Source organism: Molossus molossus, unplaced genomic scaffold, assembly GCF_014108415.1.
Source record: "Molossus molossus isolate mMolMol1 unplaced genomic scaffold, mMolMol1.p scaffold_m16_p_17, whole genome shotgun sequence".
NCBI classification, from domain to species: domain Eukaryota; kingdom Metazoa; phylum Chordata; class Mammalia; order Chiroptera; family Molossidae; genus Molossus; species Molossus molossus.
Genome location: NW_023425352.1, coordinates 32,906,534 through 32,922,928, shown reverse-complemented (window position 1 = coordinate 32,922,928; position 16,395 = coordinate 32,906,534). Strand labels below are relative to the sequence as shown.

Sequence of the window (16,395 nt, the reverse complement as noted above, 5' to 3'; positions counted from 1 at the left end):
AACCCCCATTTATTGGACAATCCTATTCACTACAAAGCAGGGGCAACTCAAGTCAACTGCAGATAGTATTTTAACATCTTGTCAAAGATATTGGGAGAATGATCATTGCTGAAAATTTATGTTGCCCTGGCTAATATCTCGAGGCTTCTTTGCACAGACTCTCAGCCACATGCCTCTGCCAGAGGGAAAGCCAGCAGTCACTTCCGTTGTGTGGCTGAGTTCAAGTGTGATGTGTTTTCATTGCAGCCGTACAATCAGTTGCACTCCCAGCTCTTTTGTTTGGCTGCCAGGTAGGTAGACACACGCTAGGTCAGCTCAATTATGCATCTAACAAAGTGAATAATTTATGAATTACTGCTCTGTTGATGTGCTTGACAACTCCTGAATGTGGTGGGGTGAGACAAGGGGTGCAATTGCCCTTACCTGTAAGAACTCCCAGAGTGAGGTAGAGATGCTTCAGACTGGTGGCAAAGGAGCCCAGGATGAGACCAGTAGATGCAAGCAAGCCACCCAGCATGATTCCCACTTGACAGGATAAATGGTTACTGACAACACTCCCAAGTGGAGCTTCAAAAACAATAATAAATAGGTTCAACAGAAAGGCCTTGAGGGCACTGTGAAAAGGCTGGGGTGCTGCATTGGCAGAGCAGAGAACCACTGACCTTTAGAGCATCCAGCCCCACCCTCAGCCCCTGCACACTCATTCTACAGATTTGGAAACTGAGGAGAGAGAACATGACTGGTCCATGGTCACAAAGAGAATTAAGCAGCAAAGTTGAAGTTAGGATCAAGTGTCCTGACTTCATTCCAGTACTCATTCCACTTCTCCATTCTATTACAGCCACAATCCCAGGATTGGTGGGGGGGAGGGGGTAAAGCAATGAATCAACTCTTCATTTTAAAAGTACATGTCACTTGCTCATGGATGTACCTTGTATTTTTCATGCAGTATCAGTCATACACCATTAGCAATAATGATGGCGGCTAATTGGTGAAGAAGGAAAGTGGGCATCACCAGGTGGCCAGCAGTGCTATACAAGAAGAGGCCAGGCAGAAAGATGATGGACAAATGTCACAATCTGGCACTGTTTTTTTAAGCTTTAGGAGACCCTATGGATGAGAAATCGAAACCCAGAACAATCTAGGAAAATGCTCACACCCATGGTGACATTTTGGTGGGCCTCGCTCTATTTGTGGTTTAACAAGGCGTCAGAATTGTACCCGTTTCCAGGTTTGTAGAATATTGATTAAGGCTGGAAAAGGCCAATGAGAAATTGAAGCCCGAGGGAATACAACATGCCCAAGACCACCAAGAAGTAGAGCTCAGTTCACTGATACCAAGTTCAGGGTTCTTTCAACCTGTTCCTCTGGCTTCTTGAGTCTCCTAAACTCATGGCAAGGGGATGGGTAAGAAAAGCAAGTGAATTTGTTTCTAAGGAACAGTTCATGCTAATACCAGTACTCCTAGTAACAAGATCAGAAAAGCCAGTTCTCTGGTATCAGTGGAGAATAATTTTTGTATTGATGAGGTTGAAATTTAGGCCTGATTCAAATGTACATGATAGAATCAGTCATCAGCCTGATGTCTGCTGTCCAGTTAAAACAGTAGCTGGCCATATATATAACCTCTAGAGAATAGGAATGAGCAAATCTCCTGAAAATTTTCCAGGCTGCTGCTGCTATGGTTATTGGAAAAGTGACAAAATGTTCACCAAAGCCAATGAAAAATGTTCACTTCTTTGTTCATTACAGGGCAGATATGTCCCCAGTGAGTGTCTTAGATGTGATGCTGCAGCCTCTAGTTCATACTCTGCGCTTAACGAATATTGCCAGGTGAGCAAGTAGGCATATGGTAACTGGGTACAACAGGCTGCAAGTCCTTACATGGAATTTAAATGTGCTGCATATTTAAGGTCATGTTAACATGACCCTGCTTTGGGTCAGTGTCTCACATGGTCATTTTGACCATATTGGTCATTTATTCCTCTTTGGGGGATTATAAATAGTCTCCAAAAGATAACAGTGAGGGAAATAAGTCACCTGTGACCTTTGGGAAAGATATACACGGCTCTCTTGACTTGCTCATAGAGAGGCTGTGACTAAGCACATGGCCCTGAAGACCCAGTGACCGTCTCATTGGTTTAAAAAATATGTACATATATAGACAGGCTAGAAAACCCACAGATATTATTCTTTTTATCCCTTAAGATCTTCCAGTGTTATCAGAAGAGTCAATTTAGCCATCTCATGAAATCTTTTAGTTCTAGAATTGCTCTCAAATTCCTCCCAACAAAGGAAATAAATTTCAACCCAAGTCGATTGAGTCCTGAGTATGTACTTTTTATTTCTACAAATAAATATGAACTAGTACCCAGAATGGAATCAGGTAATATTATTTATAAGTTACTAAATAATATAGTATTTCTCTTTACCACAAAGACATGGCCTGGAGATAGCACTTTTCTAAAATATTCAGGATTCATCTCAATGAGAGGATTAAATGGGTCTAGCATGCAAATAGAGCATATCCATTTTATTCAATCTCAGAAACTCTCTAAGCCACTAATTCAGTAACTTTGGTTTGAAAGCGATTTTTAAAAATCTCAACCTCTACTATATAAATAGAATGAGAAATTCCATTTATGTAGAAAACCCTCTATTTACCCTGTACATAGCACCACTGGGGTTTCTTGAATGAAATGATAGCCGTGGTGAATGTATTCATCTCAGGGTCGCACCATCCTATCCTTCCCAATACTTCTCTAAGAATGAAGATTTATGCATGAAAAATGATGAAATTTATGAGACAAAGTTCGAAACCTCTGGGAAGGAAATGGAATAAAAAAAAGACTTGAGATGCAATGCACATATTGTTTGCACTCATTTAAGGAGATCATATAGAAATGGCTCACGGTGCTAACCAGGGACTGTTTATAAGACTGGAGAATGAGCCCTGGCCGGTTTGGCTCAGCAGTTAGAGCATCAGCCTGCGGTCCACAGAGACCTGGGTTCGGTTCCCGCTAAGGGCATGTACCTTGGCTGCAGTTTGTCCCCGGCCCTGGTTGGGTCGTGTGGGTGGCGGCCACTCGATGTGTCCCTTTCACATCTATGTTTCTCTCTCTTCCTCTCTCTCCTTCCCGCTCTATCTGAGTAAAAAATGGAAAAATGTCCTTGGGTAAGGATAAAAAAAAAAAAAAAAAGACTGGAGAATGAGGGGATCACAGCATTTGGAAGAAAGAAGCCAAGTATATACTGTATGATTAGCTGCTTCCAAAATCAGGACAAGTGCTATGATGCCCAGTATCCTATCTTTATATAGAAGAACCAAATAGTATCTGTTCTCTTGCATGATTAATTATCTGTTCCATCTGACATCAGCCAAAAACATTAATTCCCAGAGCATGTCTTACTAGGTTTGGCTGAAGGTAGGATCAACCTTTTCTTGTAGTCTTAGCCAATTTTTACAATAGTCTTTCTACAAAGAAAAAATTGGTGATCAAAGGCAGTAGAAGATCATTGTCATATACAGTTTGGCAGTAGCCAATAATTATCTGTCCCTAGTGATACTTACCACAGAGCATGGTCACACAGTCCACAATGGAATGGATCCATGCTGTTTGTGCATAATCCTGAGTGAAGTATGTCTGGAACTCCACAAAAAAAATTGAAATACATCTGAAAAAGAGAGTACAAGCATGTTATACCAAAAAAAAAAGAAAGAAAGAAAATGAATGTGAATTTGAATCAGAGCTTAAAGCTTTGGTTCCATCCAGTGTTCCAGTCTTCATGGGTTTAAACTGGTTTTCAGTGAAACTCTGCTGGACCATAGTCAATGGGAAATCAGAAGCTAACCAAGCTAGCCATTGGGCCCTTCTAAAGGATAAGAACAAGTGTTCGTCCACTAGAGGGGCTGTTGAAGTCAAGTGGATATGAAGATCGCTGCTATAGAGAAGGTCTTACAAAAAAGATGGCAGGCCACAAACATGTATTCTTATTCATCTTAATATTTAACTAACATCTGTAACATGTAAGAGGTTGTTATAAAAGTTAAAATTTGACAATAAAGAGTTAAACATCACCAGCAAATTCACTTCTAGGTTTTTGGGTTTTTTGGTTTTTGTTTTTATCCTCACTCGAGAATATGTTTTTATTGATTTTAGGGAGAAAAAGGGGGAGAGAGAGAGAAACATTGATCAGTTGTTCTCTATATTGGGGATCAAACCCACAACCTGGGTCAGTGCCTTCACTGGGAATCAAATTGGCAACCTTTTGATGTACAGGACAATGCTCCAGCCAATTGAGCCACTTGACCAGGGCTCAGTTCTAGGTTTTAATCAAAAATAATAAACAGATGATGATGATGATGATGATGATATTAGATATACATAAAAGAAGATGTTCTGGAGAATTATTAATAGAATATTATAACCAACCTATTTGTCCATTAAGGGACTGGTTAAATAAATTTTAGCATATCAAAAATATGAAATATTATTAGGTATTAACAATGATTTTATCTGTTTTGATCTGAAAATAAACATTAAGTTTAAAAGTAAGTTACAAAATAGTTCATATGGTAAGGGCTTATTTTTATAAATATATGTTTATGTCAATAAAAAATAGCCTGAAAACATATGAACCAAAAAGTACTAGTCATTGCATGTGAATTGTAAGATTATAAATTATTTTATTTTTTGTCTTTATTCATCATTTTGTATTTTTACAATGAACATGCTTTCTTATGCAATCGGAAAAATATGGATGTATACACACACTCACACACACAGACACACATATGTGGGGGCATACAGAAACAGTGATAGAAACAAGGAGATGAGAAATTTTTATGTTGAAAAATAGTTAATTATAAAAACCCCAAATAGCCAAAGAATCTTGAGAAAGAAAACCAAAACAGGAAGTATCACACTTCTTGATTTCAAGCTATATTATAAAGCTATAGTCATCAAAACAGTATGGTGTTGGCATAAAAATGGACAAATAGATCAATGGAACAGAATTGAGAGCCCAGAAATTAACCTAAGCATTTACAGTCAACTAATAATTGAAAAGGAAACTAAAGTGAAGAAAAGACAGTCTGTTCAACAAATGGTGCTGAGATAATTGGATATTCACATGTATAAGAATGAAACTGAACCCATATCTTACACCACTCACACACAAAAATTAACTTGAACTGGTTTAGAGACTTAAATGTAAGACCTGAAACCATGAAACTTCTAGCAGAAAACATTGGACAAAAGCTCCTTGACATGGCTCTTGGTAATGATTTTTTTGGATATGGCACCTATAGCATAAGCAACAAAATAAAAATCAAACAAATGGGACTATATCAAACTAAAAAGCTCTGCACAGCAAAATAAGCCGTTAACAAAGTGAAAAGACAACTCATGGAATGGGAAAAAATATTCGCAAATCATATATCTGATAAAGGGTATTATAATATCCAAAACATAAATTACTCATTCAACTCAACAGTAAAAAAAAAACAAATAACCCAAATAAAGAAATGGGCAATGCACCTAAATAGACATTTCATCAAAGAATATGTGCTAACGGTGAATAGGTACATAAAAAAGATGCTCAACATTACTAGTCATTAGGGAATGCAAATTAAAACTACAATGAGCTATCACCCACACCATGCTCAAAATATAAGAGGTAACAAATGCTAGAAAAAAAGGAACCCTTATACACTGTTGTGGAACTATGAACTGGTACAGCCACTATGGAAAACAGAATGGAGGATCCTCAAAATATTAAAAACAGAACCACCATGTGATCCAGTATTGAAGGCATTATGCTAGGTGAAATAAGTCAGAAAGAGAAAGACAAATAACTATATGATCTCACTTACATGTGGATTTTTTTAAACAAAAAACAAAAACAATACAAAACTAATAGAAAAAGAGATTAGCTTTGTGGTTATCAGATGTGGAGGGTGGGGGATGAGGAAGTAGAGCCAGGTGGTTAAAAGGTAGAACTTCCAGCCTGGCTGGTGTGGCTCAGTAGATTGAGCATGGCCCCATGGACTAAGAGGTTCCAGTTCCATTCCTGTCAGGGCACATGCCTGGGTTGTGCACTCGATCCCCAGTAGGGGGCATGCAGGAGGCAGCCAAAGGATGTTTCTCCTCACATCGATGTTTCTATTTCTCTCTCTTCCTTTCTCTCTAAAAAAATCTATAAAAACATATTTTTTTAAATAAAGTTACAACTTCCGGTTATACAATAAATAAGTACTAGGGGCAAGAGAAACAAAGTAAAAAATGGAACACGTGGGACTACATCAAACTAAAAAGCTTCTGCACAGCAAAATGAACAAGTATCAAAATGGAAAGGGGCCCTGGATGGTTTTGCTCAGTGGTTAGGGCATCGGCCAGTGGACCAGAGAGTCTCGGGTTTGGTTCCCACTAAGGGCACGTACCTCTGTTGCAGTTAGTCCCTGGTCCCAGTTGGTGTCATGTGGGTGGCAACCAGTTGATGTGTCTCTCCCACATCGATATTTTGTTCGCTTTCTTCCTACCTCTCTCCCTCCTGCTGTATCTGAAGATAAATGCAAAAATGTCCTCAGGTGAGGATTAAAAAAAAATGGAAAGGGAATCCACTATATGGAAGAGCATAATTACCAATGATATATCAGATAAGGGGTTAATTTCCAAAATATATGAAGTACTCATACAACTCATTAAAAGGAAGACAAAGAACCCAATTTAAAAATGGGCAGAGGACCTAAATAGACACCTCTCCAAACAGGACATACAAATGGCCAAGACACATATGAAAAAATGCTCAACGTCACTAATCATCAGAGAGATGCAAATTAAAACAACAATGAGGTATCACCTCACACCTGTCAGAATGTCTGTCACAAACAAATCATCAAACAATGCTGGCAAGGGTGTAGAGAAAAGAGGACTCTAGTACACTGCTGGTGGAAATGCAGACTGGTTCAGCCACTATGGAAAACAATATGGTTTTACCTCAAAAAATTAAAAATTGAACTGCCATTTGACCCAGTGATTCCACTTCTAGGAATATATCCTAAGAAGCTTGAAACACCAATCAGAAAGAATATATGTACCCCTATGTTTATACCAGCACTATTTTCAATCGCTAAGATCTGGAAACAGTCCAAGTGTCCATCAATAGATGAGTGGATAAAAAAGCTGTGGTACATGTATACAATGGAATACTATGCAGCTGTAAGAAAAAAAGATCACTTATCTTTTGAGACGACATGGAGGAACCTGGAGAATATTATCCTAAGCAAAACAAGCAAATCAGAAATAGACAAATACCACATGATCTCACTTGTGGAATATAATGAACAAAACAAACTGATGAACAAAATAGACCCAGAGACATAGAAGTAGGGTACAGACTGACAAACCTCAGAAGAGGGGGCCGGAAGTGGGAGGAGGGAAGAGATAAACCACAGAACTTATATACATGTATGCATAAACATGGACATAGACAATACTGGGGATGGGGCGGGGGGGGGGGGGATCTGGAGGAGAGTGTCGATGGGGGAAAAAGGAGAAATATCTGAAACAAAAATAAATTAATTTAAAAAAATAAGTACTAGGGATGTAATGTACAACATGATGACTATAGCTAACACTGCTGTATGATATACAGGGAAGGGATTTAAAAAATAAATAAATCTAAGAATTCTTATCATGGACAAAATCTGATTTTTCTTTTCTTTTTTTTTTTGTATCTATATGAGAAGTGGGTGTTAGCTGAAACTGTTGTAATCATTTCACAGTATATGTAAATCATGCTTTATGCCTTAAACTTATACAGGGATGTATGTCAATTATTTCTCATTAAAACTGGCGGGGGGGGGAGGGGGAGAAAAAATTAACTGCCGGGTAGGCACTGATTCTCTGAACTGGCAGACCCTGCAGGCTGATTTCCTCGTCCGTCTCAGGTTCTCTTGGCTGCTTCCTGGCTCATGACATTTAGATTCTGATGCTGGCTGGGTCTTCACACTTTTCTTCCTATAAGCTTATTCTGCTCAGGTACCCTTCTGTCAGCCTCTCCCAGTGACCTCTAACAGGCACAATCCTCCTTTCGGTTTCTAGCAGCCCTTCCTAGAGCTCACCTCCAGAACTTTCCCATCATGGAATGACGGAAGCTTCCCCAGGTAAAAACCAATATGAAAAAGATTCCTTTTAACTCTACGACCTCCTCACCCCCAGAACACAAGCTCCGTAACACAGGTGGGAGCAAAATCAAACTCAACGCCAACTGTATTACTCGAAAGGAATCTACCATTTAACGCGACGCATAATTAACTAACCTTTATTGTAGCAAAAACAAGCATCCTGCTTCTTTTTGTTATGAAGGTAACATCAATGTTTTTATTGATGATGCCATCAAATAAAGTTATTAGTGCAAATTGCTTTCGTTTGCTGCCAAGTGTGAGCTTCCAGAGAAGAAGAGTTCAGTCTGAACGGGAGCACCTGTGAGGAAAGTGCTGGCCCGTGTACCAATCTGTTCCAGTGAGTCTCAATGTCCACTCACTTAACTCGGGCACTTTCGACACTATGCTCTCGGACAGAGGAAAAAGAGAGCGATGTGATCGCTTCGGTAGCACCTACACTAAAACCGGGACGATGTCCGGCTGGTGTGGCTCAGTGGTTGAGTGCCGACCCATGCACCTATAGGTCATCGGTTCAATTCCCGGTGAGGGCACGTGCCCAGGTTGTGGGCCTGATCCCCAATGGGGGGCATGCAGGAGGCTGCTGATTGATGTTCTCTCTTATCGATGTTTCTATCTCTCCCTCCCTTTCCCTTCCTCTCTCTCTAAAATCAATAAAGAAAAAAAATTAAAACTAGAACAACACAGAGATGAGCATGACCCCCTGCGAGATAAAATGTGAGATAAAACGCACATTCTTGAAGCATTCCATATTTTTTATGCTGTACACCTGAAACTAATACATAATAGTGAATGCAAACTACAACTGAAAACTAAAATAAATTTTTAAAAAAGAAACTTTCTCAAAACATGCACCTAGGAAAAGGAAAAGGAGAGGAGAGGAGAGGAGAGTGAGTGAGTGAGTGAGTGACCCTGCATTTAGGCTGTTGCTCCCCTTCGGCCTTGAGCTCAGCCTCCACCACCACAGCCAAGTGCAAAATGAAGCCAAAGCATTTAAATACAAGGCTTTATGCTTCCAAGGGCTCAGTATCTAGTGAGTCAAGAGGTTTTCAAGGACTGTTTTAACCTGGTATGTTTTTCTTTTCTGGGACGAGCCACTTATGAAAACAAATGGCTGGAATAGCCACATTATTTGGTCTAAAAATGTCCTCACACTTTAGGTTTATGTACCAGATATTATAGAAGAGACCACAATTCAGAACTTTTCAGTGTCAGAAAAATCACATTCCTTACCGAGAAAAAGATATCCGAGCAAAGAAAATACACACACACACACACACACACACCATACAATTACATATATATTTTCACTATGACAGGTTCAAAAATAGAATGAAGCAGACTTAGAATAAAAAAGACAAACCAGATGATCTTAATAAATCAAGAAGAAACTGCCCCTACCTGGTTACTGCCCGGGTACAGATGGTGACAAGGAAGCAGCCGGCCACAATCATCCAGCCCCAACCTCCATCTGGCGGGGAGGTGGACCGAGCTCTATTTACTTTTGTCATGGTTTCCATTCTTTTTTCTCCTTTTCCAAGTTACTCCAATTGCCCAATTATGATCTTGGTCGAGTTCACTGTCCAGCGACTTCCTGTTGACATTCAAGATTGGCATAGAATGCTACCTGGCACGTGGGTTACTGGAGGCCATCTAAAATAAAAAATCAGGACATAATTTTATTATACTGACATCTCCAACTGTTGGTTTTTCACAGGGCAAAAAGGATGAATACTTTCCCATTACATATGATTCTTTGTAACTAAAAATACTGGACTGGGGCAAAAGCTTTAGCTGTCCTTGGTACCCATCCTCCTTCTTTTTCAATGATAGATCCTCTTGAATTTTAGCTGAATCCACATTCACCTAGTTTGATGCCATTTTCCCTAGCCTTTTAAAAAAATTATCTTTATTGTTGAAAGTATTATAGATGTCCCCCCTTTTTTCCACCACTGACACCTCCACCCCGCTCCTTCATGCCCCCCCCACAGGCCTTTACACTGTGTATGGCCATGGGTTATGCATACATGCATATAAGTTCTTTAGTTATTCTTTTCCTGCCCCACTACGTCCATCCCTCTGAGAGTCTATTCCATGTTTCCATGTCTCTGGATCTATTTTGTTCATCTGTTTATTTTGTTCACTAGGTTCCACATATAAGTGAGATTATGTGATACTTGTCTTTCTCTGACTGGCTTATTTCAGTTAGCCTCTTCAGGTCCCTCCATGCTATCTCAAAGGGTAAGAGATCCTTCTTTTTATAGCTGCATAGTATTCCGTTGTGCAATTGTACCACAGTATTTTTATCCACTCATCTGAGCTGTTTCCAGATTGTAGCTACTGTAAATATCACTACTATGAATTTGGAGGTGCATATATTCTTTCTAATTGGTGTTTCAGGATTCTTATGATATATTCCTAGAAGTGGGATCACGGGGTCAAATAGCAGTTCCATTTTTAATTTTTTGAGGAAACTCCATATTGTTTTCCATAGTGGCTGCACCAGTCTGCATTCCCACCAACAGTGTACTAGAGTCCCCTTTCCTCCACACCCTCGCCAGCACTTGTCATTTGTTGATTTGTTGATGGCAGCCAGTCTGGCAGGTGTGAGGTGATAGCTCACTGTCATTTTAATTTGTATCTCTCTGATAATTAGTTCCCTCTTATGTCAATGTTTCTCTCTCCCTCTTCCTTCCTCTCTCTAAAAGTCAATGAAAATACTTGTTTTAAAAGAAGTCTCTCAAATTGTGTGTATCTTGTAAGAGAAGCTGTACAAAACCCTGTAAAGTGTGTACTTATAATTGTCACAGAGAATAGGCAGAATATGCAAAAAGGAATATAACTAGGCTGGAATAATTAAGTTATGATTCATTTTTAAAACTGTATTCAATCCCATTTTATATATAAATTTCTTAAATAGATATTTCTATTTTTGCAGTGTAAATCTAAGCACAAAAATCTTCTTTGTATAGTTTCTCAAGGACCAAAAATAACCATATCATTTATTAATACTGCACAGTGAAAGGTATATGATTATTCCTTAGAGGGCACACTGTGGGTTAAAGCCCCTGGCAAAACTGAATGTTCTGTTTCTTTACAAAAATATTAAGCATCATTTACAGTTACTTGGCCTCTGCTGTCCCCAGATTCCATTTTCATTTGTTTTAGTTGAGCATCCCCTCTTCAGCATTCCCACCTTTTAGAAGTTAAGAACCAATTTGTGAGGATCTCTCTCAAAAACAAAAAAAGTCAATGGCGTAAGGACAAATAAAAATATAGAATGCTCCCAAGTACAACTGCGGTGACAGCAGAATGAACAAAGGTCTGTTGTGAGTTAGAGCCAACCTGGGTAAAACCACAGAACAAGGAACATCCTCGCAGGATTCCAGGATGGGAGAGAAACTTCTCCGAAAGCATCCGTATGCAACAGCTTTACCAATAATCCTTCACGAACAGTCGCCCTGAAGCCACACACACTGCAGAAACTTTCACGACGGCGAAGCTGCAGCTGAGAGAAGTGAAGGGACCCACCTGAAGTGGCTCCATCTGAATCCGAGTGGAGAGGGGCGGCTCTGGCCGAGTTTGGACAGCACATTTGCCCGTCTGCCCTCCAGGTTTCAAAATTGTCCCTGGGCACTTCAACATGCCATCCAAGCAATGCCAAAGCTTAAGCACCTATTCTTGTGACAGGGGAACCCACGAGGTTAGCATGGGGGTCGACGTGCTCAAAACAACTCGTGTGAGTTTCTTCTAAATCAGCTCCTCTAGTGATATGTACTCAGAAGCAGAGAAAGGGTTAGACGGGCTAACCTCATTTCCTAGCGACTCTGCAGCAGCTTGCAGACCCCCTGGAATAATAGCCTGAGCATCCCTGTGAATAATTAACCCACTTGACACTATACAAATATGGAAAAGTCTTCTACTGAGTTGATGGTATACCTAAAACTCTAAGTAAAGCAAGCATGTGGCCATCACACAATTCTTCATTTTACTAATCAGCCTCCAATTTATTTGATTTTGGCATCCAACCACTAACATATACTTGAACTCTGCATCTCATTCTGGTTTCAGAAAAATTCTTTTGAAACAAAAGGTGTTGCTATATTATAACGTTTTTCTAAGATTACCCCTTATCAGTACAAGTTGGGATATAGCCTCAATTTCACTCCCTTGCCTTCCTCGTCCTTGCTTTGAAAAATCTATTCATTTGTAAAGAGTTCTTGCTAAGAGTCACTACCCTTCCAGGAAAACAGTCCATGAGTGGGGCAAATCCTTCACGTTGCCTCCAGTCAAGTTGGCTGAAGCAATCCCGGAATCGGTAGAAAATCTACACATTTCTTACAGTCAGGATGCAGCTAGAGAAAAGGCAACACCGGTCCTGGGACCTCTTGCTTGGTAGCGACTCCCAACACTCTTCCCACTGTTCTTTCCTCCCACCACTCTTCCCACTGTTCGTTCCTCCCACCGCTCTTCCCATTGTTCTTTCCTCCCACCGCTCTTCCCACTGTTCTTTCCTTCCAACACTCTTCCCACTGTTCTTTCCTCCCAACACTCTTCCCACTGTTCGTTCCTCCCAACGCTCTTCCCACTGTTCGTTCCTCCCAACGCTCTTCCCACTGTTCGTTCCTCCCAACGCTCTTCCCACTGTTCTTTCCTCCCAACGCTCTTCCCACTGTTCTTTCCTCCCAACGCTCTTCCCACTGTTCGTTCCTCCCAACACTCTTCCCACTGTTCTTTCCTCCCAACACTCTTCCCACTGTTCGTTCCTCCCAACGCTCTTCCCACTGTTCGTTCCTCCCAACGCTCTTCCCACTGTTCGTTCCTCCCAACGCTCTTCCCACTGTTCGTTCCTCCCAACGCTCTTCCCACTGTTCGTTCCTCCCAACGCTCTTCCCACTGTTCGTTCCTTCCCACGCTCTTCCCACTTTCGTTCCTCCCAACGCTCTTCCCACTGTTCGTTCCTCCCAACGCTCTTCCCACTGTTTTTCCCCCAACGCTCTCCCATGTTCTTCCTCCCAACGCTCTTCCCACTGTTCGTTCCTCCCAACACTCTTCCCACTGTTCTTTCCTTCCCAACACTCTCTCCACTGTTTCTTTCCTCCCAACACTCTTCCCACTGTTCGTTCCTCCAACGCTCTTCCCACTGTTTCGTTCCTCCCAACGCTCTTCCCACTGTTCGTTCCTCCCAACGCTCTTCCCACTGTTATTCCTCCACGCTCTTCCCACTGTTCTTTCCTCCCAACGCTCTTCCCACTGTTCGTTCCTCCCACACCTTCCCACTGTTCTTCCTCCCAACACTCTTCCCACTGTTCTTTCCTCCCAACACTCTTCCCACTGTTCTTTCCTCCCACCGCTCTTCCCACTGTTCTTTCCTCCCACCGCTCTTCCCACTGTTCTTTCCTCCCACCGCTCTTCCCACTGTTCTTTCCTCCCACCGCTCTTCCCACTGTTCTTTCCTCCCACCGCTCTTCCCACTGTTCTTTCCTCCCACCGCTCTTCCCACTGTTCTTTCCTCCCACCGCTCTTCCCACTGTTTCTTCCTCCCACCGCTCTTCCCACTGTTCTTTCCTCCCACCGCTCTTCCCACTGTTCTTTCCTCCCAACACTCTTCCCACTCTGTTCGTTCCTCCCACCGCTCTCTCCCACTGTTCTTTCCTCCCACCGCTCCTCTTCCCACTGTTCGTTCCTCCCACCGCTCTTCCCACTGTTCTTTCCTCCCAACGCTCTTCCCACTGTTCTTTCCTCCCAACGCTCCTCTTCCCACTGTTCTTTCCTCCCACACTCCTCTCCCACTGTTCTTTCCTCCCAACGCTCTTCCCACTGTTCTTTCCTCCCAACGCTCTTCCCACTGTTCTTTCCTCCCAACACTCTTCCCACTGTTCTTTCCTCCCAACACTCCTCTTCCCACTGTTCTTTCCTCCCAACACTCTTCCCACTGTTCTTTCCTCCCAACACTCTTCCCACTGTTCTTTCCTCCCAACGCTCCTCTTCCCACTGTTCTTTCCTCCCAACACTCTTCCCACTGTTCTTTCCTCCCAACACTCTTCCCACTGTTCTTTCCTCCCAACACTCTTCCCACTGTTCTTTCCTCCCAACGCTCTTCCCACTGTTCTTTCCTCCCAACACTCTTCCCACTGTTCGTTCCTCCCAACGCTCTTCCCACTGTTCTTTCCTCCCACCACTCTTCCCACTGTTCCTTCCTCCCACCGCTCCTCTTCCCACTGTTTCTTCCTCCCAACACTCTCTTCCCACTGTTCGTTCCTCCCCACCTCTTCCCACTGTTCTTTCCTCCCAACGCTCTTCCCACTGTTCTTTCCTCCCAACACTCTTCCCACTGTTCTTTCCTCCCACGCTCTTTCCCACTGTTCTTTCCTCCCAACACTCTTCCAACTGTTCTTTCCTCCCAACGCTCTTCCCACTGTTCTTTCCTCCCAACACTCTTCCCACTGTTCGTTCCTCCCAACACTCTTCCCACTGTTCTTTCCTCCCAACGCTCTTCCCACTGTTCCTTCCTCCCACCGCTCTTCCCACTGTTCCTTCCTCCCAACGCTCTTCCCACTGTTCTTTCCTCCCAACACTCTTCCCACTGTTCTTTCCTCCCAACGCTCTTCCCACTGTTCTTTCCTCCCAACACTCTTCCCACTGTTCTTTCCTCCCAACACTCTTCCCACTGTTCGTTCCTCCCAACACTCTTCCCACTGTTCTTTCCTCCCAACACTCTTCCCACTGTTCTTTCCTCCCAACGCTCTTCCCACTGTTCTTTCCTCCCAACGCTCTTCCCACTGTTCTTTCCTCCCAACGCTCTTCCCACTGTTCTTTCCTCCCAACGCTCTTCCCACTGTTCGTTCCTCCCAACGCTCCTCCCACTGTTCTTTCCTCCCACTGTTCGTTCCTCCCACCGCTCTTCCCACTGTTCGTTCCTCCCACCGCTCTTCCCACTGTTCTTTCCTCCCACTGCTCCTCTTCCCACTGTTCCTTCCTCCCACCGCTCCTCTTCCCACTGTTCCTTCCTCCCAACGCTCCTCTTCCCACTGTTCCTTCCTCCCAACGCTCCTCTTCCCACTGTTCCTTCCTCCCAACGCTCTTCCCACTGTTCTTTCCTCCCACCGCTCTTCCCTCTGTTCTTTCCTCCCAACGCTCCTCTTCCCACTGTTCTTTCCTCCCAACGCTCCTCTTCCCACTGTTCCTTCCTCCCACCGCTCTTCCCACTGTTCTTTCCTCCCACCGCTCTTCCCACTGTTCTTTCCTCCCACCGCTCTTCCCACTGTTCTTTCCTCCCAACGCTCCTCTTCCCACTGTTCTTTCCTCCCAACGCTCCTCTTCCCACTGTTCTTTCCTCCCAACGCTCTTCCCACTGTTCTTTCCTCCCACCGCTCTTCCCACTGTTCCTTCCTCCCACCGCTCTTCCCACTGTTCTTTCCTCCCAACGCTCCTCTTCCCACTGTTCCTTCCTCCCAACGCTCTTCCCACTGTTCCTTCCTCCCACTGCTCCTCTTCCCACTGTTCTTTCCTCCCACTGCTCCTCTTCCCACTGTTCTTTCCTCCCAACACTCCTCTTCCCACTGTTCTTTCCTCCCAACGCTCTTCCCACTGTTCTTTCCTCCCAACGCTCTTCCCACTGTTCGTTCCTCCCAACACTCCTCTTCCCACTGTTCGTTCCTCCCACCGCTCTTCCCACTGTTCGTTCCTCCCACTGCTCCTCTTCCCACTGTTTCTTCCTCCCACTGCTCCTCTTCCCACTGTTCGTTCCTCCCACTGCTCCTCTTCCCACTGTTCTTTCCTCCCAACACTCCTCTTCCCACTGTTCTTTCCTCCCAACACTCCTCTTCCCACTGTTCTTTCCTCCCAACGCTCTTCCCACTGTTCTTTCCTCCCAACGCTCTTCCCACTGTTCTTTCCTCCCAACGCTCCTCTTCCCACTGTTCTTTCCTCCCAACGCTCCTCTTCCCACTGTTCCTTCCTCCCAACGCTCCTCTTCCCACTGTTCCTTCCTCCCAACGCTCCTCTTCCCACTGTTCCTTCCTCCCAACGCTCCTCTTCCCACTGTTCCTTCCTCCCAACGCTCTTCCCACTGTTCGTTCCTCCCACCGCTCTTCCCACTGTTCCTTCCTCCCACCGCTCCTCTTCCCACTGTTCCTTCCTCCCACCGCTCTTCCCACTGTTCTTTCCTCCCACCGCTCTTCCCACTGTTCTTTCCTCCCACCGCTCTT

The 16,395-nt window shown here is 43.3% G+C and overlaps 1 protein-coding gene across 1 annotated transcript in view; it reads right to left on the bottom strand.

Annotated features, from left to right (window-relative positions):
* The window catches only part of SLC16A12 (solute carrier family 16 member 12), a 75,031-nt gene that overhangs the window by 7,544 nt on the left and 51,092 nt on the right, over positions 1 to 16,395 (bottom strand). Inside the window, 3 exon segments of the mRNA XM_036265494.1 lie at positions 424 to 567; positions 3,572 to 3,675; positions 9,587 to 9,838. Of these exon segments, the coding sequence (XP_036121387.1) occupies positions 424 to 567; positions 3,572 to 3,675; positions 9,587 to 9,789 (451 nt within the window). The 5' untranslated portion in view covers positions 9,790 to 9,838.